Genomic DNA, 11522 nt, shown 5'->3' on the forward strand with positions numbered 1-11522 from the left:
ATCTATTCCTCTGGGTCCTTATAACTTTACGTCACATCTTTAGTAGATTTTTTTTTCCTCTTTCAGAGGAATTCTATCTTTTAAGATGTTTAAAGCAAAGTTGCCCATGTCTGCCTGAACCGCTGCTCGCACACAATCGATTTTCTGGCAGAAGGTATCGCCTCCACCAGTGTTTCTAAGGGTCCAGTAGTCTCTCTGACATCTTTACACCACCGTGCACAGCGTAGACGGCACGGGTCAGTGGAAAAGTCACTTTCTAGAAGTATTTTTCTTTTGAACATAGACAGAACATTGCTGGTGGAAACAACCCCGTCCTTAAGCCAAGATCCTCAGAGGTCTCGCAGCAAATACCCATAAGGCTCCCACGTGGCGGCCCCCAATAAGCGCGTGTTTCCAGGGTCCGTCTGCTGCGCTGATGGCACAACTTGTCATTTATCGCTGGGATAATCACAAAGGACGACGCTCCTTGTGCTGAAGGTCTCGTCTGCGTTTTCTTACAGTGACAAATATGTTTTGCAGCAGGTAGAAGCGCTCCGATCTCTGAGGGCTGCAGACTTGGAGAACACTTTCTGTATCTTGCTGTTCTCACCTGCGCTCTCCATGAGAGCAAATCATCATCCATGGACGTATATTCGGTGGACCCCCATAAATCTGATGGTGGAAAAGCAGAGATTTCCTCATCTTGCAATAAAACGACACAATATTATCAGGTTTGTGAGAGAAATGAGCTTCAATATTATGTGACAGCTGCTTTACAAAATATCCTTCCCCAGAATTAGGAGAACGGGTGTAGTGGTGGCGGGTCCATCACAAGACCCCTAATAACCAATTGGCCGGGTGGTGAAATCATCGCTTTGTGTTTTGTGCAACGTCTTGTTTCAATGTCTCCGCACTTTTTATTTCTCACAATGTCCGGCTGTCGGAGGATAAAGCTTTTCCGTGTTTCAGACCCAGAATTACGCGGCTCGTCCAGAACCAAATCTTTTAGACTGTCGAGATGAAAGCATTGTGTGATCAGTGAATGGAGCAGGCGGCCACGAGGGGTGCTGAGTAGAGTTGAGTGAATATGTTCGGAAATGATCGCCGAATCCAAATTTGCCATATCCGTGCCGAATTTATGTTGTCGTATCCGAACATATTCACTCATTTCTTCGCCCATTGACTCCAATGATGTTCAGCTACGTACAGCTAATGCTGCAAAAACACCTTCACCAGCGAACGCAATCCCAACCGAATATTGAAAAATTCACTCAACTCTAGTGGTGAGGTCTCCCTCAATGGAAGTCTTCACACAGAGGCTGGACAGACATCGGTCTGAGAGGGTGTAGTGAGTCCTGCATTGAGCCGGGGGTTGGACACGAGGACCCTGGAGATCTGATGACCCTGAGGGTCCTGATGACCATGGAGGTCCTAATAACCCAGGAGCTCCAGATGACCATGGAGGTCCTAATAACCCAGGAGGTCCTAATAACCCAGGAGGTCCCGATGACCCAGGAGGTCCTAATAACCCAGGAGGTTCCGATAACCATGGAGGTCCTAATAACCCAGGAGGTCACGATGACCATGGAGGTCCTAATAGCCCAGGAGGTCCCGATGACCCAGTAGGTCCTAATAACCCAGGAGGTCCCGATGACCATGGAGGTCCCAATAACTCAGGAGGTTCCGATGACCATGGAGGTCCTAATAACCCAGGAGGTCCCGATGACCCAGGAGGTCCTAATAACCCAGGAGGTCCCGATGACCATGGAGGTCCTAATAACCCAGGAGGTCCCGATGACCATGGAGGTCCTAATAACTCAGGAGATCCCGATGACCCAGGAGGTCCTTCCGTTATGACTTTAACATGACAGTTTTAACAGTGTTGACTTTGTATTATTGAGGGGTCTCTGTGTATACATTGTACATATTGGGGGTCTCGGTATACACGGTACATATCGGGGTCTCTATATACACTGTACATATCGGGGTCTCTGTGTATATACTGTACATATCGGGGTCTCTATATACACTGTACATATCGGGGGTCTCTGTGTATACACGGTACATATCGGGGGTCTCTGTGTATACACGGTACATATCGGGGGTCTCTGTGTATATACGGTACATATCGGGGTCTCTGTGTATAAACTGTACATATCGGGGGTCTCTGTGTATATACGGTACATATCGGGGTTCTCTGTGTATACACTGTACATATCGGGGGTCTCTGTGTATATACTGTACATATTGGGGGTTTCTGTGTATACACTGTACATATCGGGGTCTCTGTGTATAAACTGTACATATCGGGGGTCTCTGTGTATATACGGTACATATCGGGGTTCTCTGTGTATACACTGTACATATCGGGGTCTCTGTGTATACACGGTACATATTGGGGTCTCTGTGTATACACGGTACATATTGGGGTCTCTGTGTATGCACGGTACATATCGGGGTCTCTGTGTATACACGGTACATATCGGAGGTCTCTGTGTATACACTGTACATATTGGGGGTCTCTGTGTATACACGGTACATATAGGGGGTTTCTGTGTATACATTGTACATATCGGGGTCTCTGTGTATACACTGTACATATCGGAGTCTCTATATACACTGTACTTATCGGGGGTCTCTGTGTATGCACGGTACATAGCGGGGGTCTCTGTGTATACACTGTACATATCGGGGGTCTCTGTATACACTGTACATATCAGGGTCTCAATATTCTCTGTACATATCGGGGGTCTCTGCCCTGTACATATCGAAGTCTCTGTGTATATACTGTACATATCGGGGTCTCGGTATACACTGTACATATCGGGGTCTCTATATACACTGTACATATCGGGGTCTCTGTATACACTGTACATATCGGGGTCTCTGTGTTAATACTGTACATATCGGGGGTCTCTGCCCTGTACATATCGGGGGGTCTCTGCCCAGTACATATCGGGGGTCTCTGCCCTGTACATATCGGGGGGTCTCTGCCCAGTACATATCGGGGGGTCTCTGCCCAGTACATATCGGGGGGTCTCTGCTCAGTACATATCGGGGGGTCTCTGCCCTGTACATATCGGGGGTCTCTGCCCTGTACACACTGTACATATCGGGGGTCTCTGCCCTGTACATATCGGGGGTCTCAGGCTGTACACACTGTACATATCGGGGGTCTCTGCCCTGTACATATCGGGGGTCTCTGCCCTGTACACACTGTACATATCGGGGGTCTCTGCCCTGTACATATCGGGGTCTCAGGCTGTATACACTGTACATATCGGGGGTCTCTGTGTATATACTGTACATATCGGGGGTCTCTGCCCTGTACATATCGGGGGTCTCAGGCTGTACATATCGGGGGTCTCTGCCCTGTACATATCGGGGGTCTCAGGCTGTACATATCGGGGGTCTCAGGCTGTAGATATCGGGGGTCTCAGGCTGTACATATCGGGGGTCTCAGGCTGTAGATATCGGGGGTCTCAGGCTGTACATATCGGGGGTCTCAGGCTGTACATATCGGGGGTCTCTGCCCTGTACATATCGGGGGTCTCAGGCTGTTCATATCGGGGGTCTCAGGCTGTAGATATCGGGGGTCTCAGGCTGTAGATATAGGGGGTCTCTGCCCTGTACATATCGGGGGTCTCAGGCTGTACATATCGGGGGTCTCAGGCTGTTCATATCGGGGTCTCTGCCCTGTACATATCAGGGGTCTCAGGCTGTTCATATCGGGGGTCTCAGGCTGTACATATCGGGGGTCTCAGGCTGTTCATATCGGGGGTCTCAGGCTGTACATATCGGGGGTCTCAGGCTGTACATATCGGGGGTCTCAGGCTGTTCATATCGGGGGTCTCTGCCCTGTACATATCGGGGGTCTCAGGCTGTACATATCGGGGGTCTCTGCCATGTACATATCGGGGGTCTCAGGCTGTAGATATCGGGGGTCTCAGGCTGTACATATTGGGGGTCTCAGGCTGTACATATCGGGGGTCTCTGCCCTGTACATATCGGGGGTCTCAGGCTATACATATCGGGGGTCTCAGGCTGTACATATCGGGGGTCTCTGCCCTGTACATATCGGGGGTCTCTGCCGTGTACATATCGGGGGTCTCAGGCTGTACATATCGGGGGTCTCAGGCTGTACATATCGGGGGTCTCAGGCTGTACATATCGGGGGTCTCTGTCCTGTAGATATCGGGGGTCTCAGGCTGTACATATCGGGGGTCTCAGGCGGTCCATATCGGGGGTCTCAGGCTGTACATATCGGGGGTCTCAGGCTGTACATATCGGGGGTCTCAGGCTGTACATATCGGGGGTCTCTGGCTGTACATATCGGGGGTCTCTGTCCTGTACATATCGGGGGTCTCAGGCTGTAGATATCGGGGGTCTCAGGCTGTAGATATCGGGGGGTCTCAGGCTGTACATATCGGGGGTCTCTGTCCTGTACATATCGGGGGTCTCGGGCTGTACATATCGGGGGTCTCAGGCTGTACATATCGGGGGTCTCAGGCTGTACATATCGGGGGTCTCTGGCTGTACATATCGGGGGTCTCTGTCCTGTACATATCGGGGGTCTCAGGCTGTAGATATCGGGGGTCTCAGGCTGTAGATATCGGGGGGTCTCAGGCTGTACATATCGGGGGTCTCTGTCCTGTACATATCGGGGGTCTCGGGCTGTACATATCGGGGGTCTCAGGCTGTACATATCGGGGGTCTCAGGCTGTACATATCGGGGGTCTCAGGCTGTACATATCGGGGGTCTCAGGCTGTACATATCGGGGGTCTCTGTCCTGTAGATATCGGGGGTCTCAGGCTGTACATATCGGGGGTCTCTGGCTGTACATATCGGGCGTCTCAGGCTGTACATATCGGGGGTCTCAGGCTGTACATATCGGGGGTCTCTGTCCTGTAGATATCGGGGGTCTCAGGCTGTACATATCGGGGGTCTCTGTCCTGTAGATATCGGGGGTCTCAGGCTGTACATATCGGGGGTCTCAGGCGGTCCATATCGGGGGTCTCAGGCTGTACATATCGGGGGTCTCTGTCCTGTACATATCGGGGGTCTCAGGCTGTAGATATCGGGGGTCTCAGGCTGTAGATATCGGGGGGTCTCAGGCTGTACATATCGGGGGTCTCTGTCCTGTAGATATCGGGGGTCTCAGGCTGTACATATCGGGGGTCTCTGTCCTGTAGATATCGGGGGTCTCAGGCTGTACATATCGGGGGTCTCAGGCGGTCCATATCGGGGGTCTCAGGCTGTACATATCGGGGGTCTCTGTCCTGTAGATATCGGGGGTCTCGGGCTGTACATATCGGGGGTCTCTGGCTGTACATATCGGGCGTCTCAGGCTGTACATATCGGGGGTCTCAGGCTGTACACGCCCCGTACATATTTGGGGGGCGGTTACTTCCCGCATTAGGGCGGAGGTTTACCTCACATTTCGCAGTACAGGGGGCGTGTCAGTGCGGCGGAGGGATCCTGTCAGTGCGCCGCCGCACACTATATAAGTGCCTGTCAGCCGGATCTTCTCCTCTTTATTCCGCCGCCGGAGGTCAGTGACGCGCAGGTTCCCGCACACAAGGTACCGGCCGCGGCTGTGGCTGCGCTCTGGGGGAGCACGGTCCGGGGTTGCGGGGAGGGTCGGTGTCCAGTATCGGGGCGCTGTCCTCCGGTTGGGGCGCTGCGGGTTCTCCGCTCAGACTCCGCCTCCTGGAATCTTCTAGACCTCGGGGCACGTGGTTGGAGCCGGTAATGAAGGCGCCGCCATGTTTGTGTGACGTCACTGACTGCAGATGTCAGTACCGAGAGCGAAGACTGCAGAGGTGTGAGCCGGGCGGGGGTCCTGTGCCCGGGAGTGGGGGGTCCTGTGCCCGGGAGTGGAGGGGGTCCTGTGGTGGCGGGGTCCTGTGTCCCGGAGGGGGGATCTTGTGCACACTTGGAGGGGGGGGGGGGGGGTCCTGTGGTGGGGGGGGTTGTGCCTGGGAGGGGGGGGGGTCCTGTGGTGGTGGGGGGTTCTGTGCCTGGGAGGGGTTCTGTGCCTGGGAGGGGGTCTGGTGGTGGGGGGGTCCTATGCCTGGGAGGGGGTCTGGTGGTGGGGGGGGTCCTGTGCCTGGGAGGGGGTCTGGTGGTGGGGGGGGGGTCCTGTGCCTGGGAGGGGGTCTGGTGGTGGGGGGGGGTCCTGTGCCTGGGAGGGGGTCTGGTGGTGGGGGGGGGGTCCTGTGCCTGGGAGGGGGTCTGGTGGTGGGGGGGGGTCCTGTGCCTGGGAGGGGGTCTGGTGGTGGGGGGGGGGTCCTGTGCCTGGGAGGGGGTCTGGTGGTGGGGGGGGGGTCCTGTGCCTGGGAGGGGGTCTGGTGGTGGGGGGGGGGGGTCCTGTGCCTGGGAGGGGGTCTGGTGGTGGGGGGGGTTCTGTGCCAGGGTTGGGGGTCCTGTGGTGGTTGTGGGGGGGGGGGGGTTCTTTGCCCGGGTTGTGGGGTTCTGTGCCTGGGAGGGGGGTCTTGTGGAGGGGGGGTTCTGTGCCCGGGAGGAGATGTACCCCGGGTGTTAGGGGGGGCTGTCGCCATCCTTTGCTGTGACTTGTCTCTTGACGCCCCCTTCTCCCCAGTTTACTGACTATTGGGGTCTCGTCTTGTCTTTCCCAGATGCCAGAAGAAATCCATCATGGAGAGGAGGAGGTGGAGACGTTCGCCTTCCAGGCAGAGATCGCGCAGCTCATGTCTCTGATCATCAACACCTTCTACTCCAATAAGGAAATCTTCCTGCGAGAACTGATCTCCAACGCCTCCGATGTGAGTGCTGGGGGGGATGTGATTGGGGGAGGTGCTGATTGGGGGGGGATGTAATGGTTGCGGGGGTTATGGCGGCTCCTCATCTCTCTTCTCTCAGGCGCTGGATAAGATCCGCTATGAGAGTCTCACCGATCCCTCCAAGCTGGACAGCGGTAAAGACCTGAAGATCGATATTGTCCCCAACAAGCAGGAGCGGACCCTCACCCTGATGGACACCGGCATCGGCATGACCAAGGCCGACCTCATCAACAACCTGGGAACCATCGCAAAGTCCGGGACCAAGGCCTTCATGGAGGCGCTGCAGGTGAGGCTGCTCTGAGGATGCTATGGGGGGTTCGGTGCGGCTCTATCGGGGGCAGCCCCTCTTACCGCCTCCTTTCCTCAGGCTGGAGCCGACATCTCGATGATTGGACAGTTCGGTGTCGGTTTCTATTCGGCTTATCTGGTGGCAGAGAAGGTTGTGGTGATCACCAAGCACAACGATGACGAGCAGTACGCCTGGGAGTCCTCTGCGGGGGGCTCGTTCACGGTCAAGACTGACTGTGGTGAGTAGAAGGTTCCTGTCTGAGGTTGGGGGTCTTTATATCTGGGGGGTGCAGAGTTCAGCTTCTTCCCTTAGGTGAGCCAGTGGGTTTTTCAATAGTTAACCCCTTTCCATCATCGGGTGTAATAGTGCGCCAATGTCAGACACCCTCCGTTAGATGTGGGGTCCATCGCCGAGCCCACACTTTTCCAGGGCCATGTCAGCTGATCGGGTTGTAGCAGCTTCTAGCCTCCCATAGACTACTGAAGCCTGCCAAAAAAAAAACCCTCCTTTCGCCCCATTCATGATGAACAAAAAAATCAAACCTACGCATTTGGCATCGCCGCTTTCAGAATCACCCGATCGATCAATAAAAACTGGTAAACGGCGTAGCGAGGAAAGTCAAAACTCCAGAATGGTTTTTTTTTTTTTTTTTGTCACCGTGACACTGCGTTAAAATGCAATAACGGCCGATGAAGATTGTATCTGCACCAAATGGTATTAAAAACGTCAGCTCAGCGCACAAAAAATAAACCCTCGCCCAACCCAAGGTCACAAAAAATGGGGACGTTATGGGTATCGGAAAATGGTGTTTTTTTTATCTTTTTAACAGTTTAGAATTTATTTTCACCACTTGGATAAGAGAACCTAGTCATGTTTGGTGTCTGTGAACTCGTAATGACCTGGAGAATCATAGTGGCAGCTCAGTTTTAGCATTTAGTGAAGCTAGCAAATAAGCCAAACAAAGTGTGGGATTGCGTTTTCTTTGCGATTTCACCACACTTGAAATTTTTTTTTTTCTGTTTTCGAGTACACCACATGGTAAAACCAATGGTATCGTTCAAAAGTACAACTTGTCCCGCACAAAACAAGCTCTCACATGGCCATATTGACGGAAAAATAAAAAAGTTATGGCTCTGGGAAGGAGGGGAGTGAAACAAAAATGCCGCTGGTCATGAAGGGGTTGGTGTCCCCCTCATTGTAGACCCCAATGTGAGTCTCGTGGCTCTGTAGATGGGATTGTGACAAGAGACCTCTATACCCACACATCCTCTGCTTGTCTCAGGTGAGCCCATCGGCCGCGGTACCAAAGTCATCCTGCACCTGAAAGAGGACCAGACTGATTACCTGGAGGAGAAGCGGGTGAAGGAGGTAGTGAAGAAGCACTCGCAGTTCATCGGGTACCCCATAACCCTCTATGTGAGTGCTGGCAGCTGCAGACCCCCGAATCGGGGCCATAGTGACTGCAGACATTTGTTTCTTGATGCTGTACTGTAGATGGAGCCAACTATTAACCGCTTGTGTCCTTACAGCTGGAGAAGGAGCGAGAAAAGGAGATCAGTGACGACGAGGCTGAGGAGGAGGAAAAGGAGGAAGAGAAGAAGGATGAAGGCGAGGAGGATAAACCCAAGATTGAAGATGTGGGCTCTGATGAGGAAGAGGAGGGAAAAGATAAGAAGAAAAAGACCAAGAAGATCAAGGAGAAGTACATTGACCAAGAGGAGCTGAACAAGACCAAGCCCATCTGGACCCGCAACCCTGATGACATCAGCCAGGAGGAGTATGGAGAGTTCTACAAGAGCCTGACCAACGACTGGGAGGACCACCTGGCCGTGAAGGTAAGGGTGGGCTGAGGAAGGGGCAGGGGTCTTGGCTGAGACAGTCCTGACTTGCTGCTCTTTTCTGCAGCACTTCTCAGTAGAGGGCCAGCTGGAGTTCCGGGCGCTCCTCTTCATCCCCCGCCGCGCTCCATTTGACCTGTTCGAGAACAAGAAAAAGAAAAACAACATTAAGCTGTACGTGAGGCGCGTCTTCATCATGGACAGCTGCGATGAGCTCATCCCAGAGTACCTGAGTAAGTGGACTACGTGACTCTCAGGGTTACTGCCTACGGGTGCTATTAGATGGCCACCACGACTCACAGCATGTACTGACCACTGTGCGCTGCTGGCTTGGAGCTGTAGTTTTGTCACTGGTCTGAACGCTGCTCTGTGGGTTTGATATAACTTATGAGTTCCCTCTGACAGATTTCATCCGAGGGGTGGTGGACTCTGAGGATCTCCCACTGAACATCTCCAGAGAAATGCTGCAGCAGAGCAAGATCCTGAAGGTCATCAGGAAGAACATTGTCAAGAAGTGTCTGGAGCTGTTCTCCGAGCTGGCCGAGGACAAGGAGAACTACAAGAAGTTCTACGAGGCCTTCTCCAAGAACCTGAAGGTTGGAATTGGGGGGTGTCTGCCAATGACCTGGCTGCAGCAGAGTATGTTCAGCATGCTGACTGTTTCTACTTGCACAGCTTGGGATCCATGAAGATTCCACCAACAGGAAGAGGCTGTCAGAGCTGCTGAGGTATCACACGTCCCAGACCGGAGACGAGATGGCATCACTGACCGAGTATGTGTCCCGCATGAAGGAGAACCAGAAGAGCATCTACTACATCACAGGTGAGTGACAGTCCTACTGCCATGACCATCTTGCCCCACAACCCGCCATCTTTACCTGCTGCTAACTATCCTGTTGCCATAGGTGAGAGCAAGGAGCAGGTGGCCAACTCTGCCTTCGTGGAGCGTGTGAGGAAGCGCGGCTTCGAGGTTGTGTACATGACTGAGCCCATCGACGAGTACTGTGTCCAACAGCTGAAGGAGTTTGATGGGAAGACCCTGGTGTCGGTCACTAAGGAGGGTCTGGAGCTGCCAGAGGATGAGGATGAGAAGAAAAAGATGGAAGAGAACAAGACAAAGTTTGAGAGTCTTTGCAAACTGATGAAGGAAATACTGGACAAGAAAGTAGAGAAGGTGAGGAGCAAGGCCAACATGGGGCCACTTTAGAAGTTGGTGATGAAACTAACTTGTGATCAGTTCATGGCCCTATTTAATGTTGGGGGCCCCTTTTGTCTCTGGTCCCTGATGGGGCCTGTAGAAAGGACTGTGCGGTTGCTGCCCCTAGGGGCCATCTGTACTTTGCATAATTCATCCCCTCTGACATCCTGTGCAGTAAGGAGATCTGTCCTGACAGGTGACTGTGTCCAACCGCCTGGTGTCATCTCCCTGCTGCATCGTCACCAGCACCTACGGCTGGACGGCAAACATGGAACGGATCATGAAGGCGCAGGCTCTGCGTGACAACTCCACCATGGGCTACATGATGGCCAAGAAGCACCTAGAGATCAACCCGGAGCATCCCATCGTGGAGACGCTGCGGCAGAAGGCAGATGCTGACAAGAATGACAAAGCGGTGAAGGACCTGGTGGTGCTGCTCTTCGAGACGGCGCTCCTGTCCTCCGGCTTCTCCCTGGATGACCCTCAGACACATTCTAACCGGATCTACAGGATGATCAAGCTGGGCCTTGGTAAGAAGCCCCCTGGCTGAGGCACCATCCGGGAGTGTCTGCCTGTGAGGTGGTCCCTGGTGCACAGTCCTCCTTGCTGACAGTTTCCTCTTTTCTCAGGTATTGATGATGACGACTCTGCAGTGGAGGAGTTGGCTGCTCCGGTCGCGGATGATATCCCCCCTCTTGAAGGTGAAGAGGACGCTTCTCGTATGGAAGAGGTGGATTAATGTGTTTTCGTGGCCTCCCTTAGCCTGGTATCTGCAGCCTGTTTCTGGGGAGTCTCTGAACTGTACACTATTGGGGTCTCCCCCCTCCTGGCATGTTATTGGGTGAGGAGGCTTCAGACGAGCCCCCACCCCTGGTTATTGCACTGTGGGAACCTGCTGTCCGGTGCCCCTATACTGTAGTATAACCCGCTTCTCCCACCATCGGACTGCCTGACGCCCCCGTACAGCTGCTCCTCCGTCAGCGTGTTGCCCCTCGCCCCGTGCAGCGTCCTCAGGAATGTCTTGAATATCGGCTGTTGCCTCAGTTGTGTTTTGTGAGTTTATTTTTGATTTGTCATGCAGAATAAATTCTTTTTACAACAGAAGTGCTGCCTGGTCACATGACATGCAAGATGGTAAGATCTAGGCATCTGTCGCAGCCCCTAGGGGGAATTCTGGAGCTACCTGGGTCTGACTGGATTCCAGGGTCCCCTCCATCACAGGTGCTAACTGTCCTCATGTCTGTCAGTGGCTGAGGATGGTGGCGGTACAGTGACTGGGCACAGGTGTGAGGGCGTCCTTGTGTAATTCTAGACTTCCCCTTTAAGGAGTCGGGAACATGTCATGAGGAGGTTAATTAACCCCTTCATGACCCAGCCTATTTTGACCTTAAAGACCTTGCCGTTTTTTGCAATT

General features: G+C 53.4%; 1 protein-coding gene across 1 annotated transcript; it reads left to right on the top strand.

The window, feature by feature from the left end:
• The first annotated feature begins 5501 nt into the window (after nucleotides 1–5501).
• HSP90AB1 (heat shock protein 90 alpha family class B member 1) lies at nucleotides 5502–11212 on the top strand. The gene is made up of 12 exons (XM_069768255.1): nucleotides 5502–5561; nucleotides 6619–6765; nucleotides 6863–7069; nucleotides 7151–7310; nucleotides 8355–8488; nucleotides 8602–8907; nucleotides 8978–9143; nucleotides 9316–9506; nucleotides 9586–9733; nucleotides 9816–10084; nucleotides 10305–10638; nucleotides 10738–11212. The coding sequence occupies exons 2-12, from the start codon at nucleotides 6619–6621 to the stop codon at nucleotides 10845–10847; spliced, it is 2172 nt and encodes a 723-aa protein (XP_069624356.1). The 5' UTR covers nucleotides 5502–5561; the 3' UTR covers nucleotides 10848–11212.
• The last annotated feature ends 310 nt before the right edge of the window (nucleotides 11213–11522 follow it).

The sequence above is a fragment of the Ranitomeya imitator genome, chromosome 5, assembly GCF_032444005.1.
Source record: "Ranitomeya imitator isolate aRanImi1 chromosome 5, aRanImi1.pri, whole genome shotgun sequence".
Lineage (NCBI taxonomy): Eukaryota > Metazoa > Chordata > Amphibia > Anura > Dendrobatidae > Ranitomeya > Ranitomeya imitator.

What these genes read in the sequence shown, in the direction of transcription:
- HSP90AB1 (XM_069768255.1), top strand. Translation starts at nt 6,619, where the DNA reads ATGCCAGAAGAAATCCATCATGGAGAGGAGGAGGTGGAGACGTTCGCC. An exon ending in TGATCTCCAACGCCTCCGAT is followed by an intron (nt 6,766 to 6,862) that starts GTGAGTGCTGGG and finishes CTCTTCTCTCAG; the next exon opens with GCGCTGGATAAGATCCGCTA. An exon ending in CCTTCATGGAGGCGCTGCAG is followed by an intron (nt 7,070 to 7,150) that starts GTGAGGCTGCTC and finishes TCCTTTCCTCAG; the next exon opens with GCTGGAGCCGACATCTCGAT.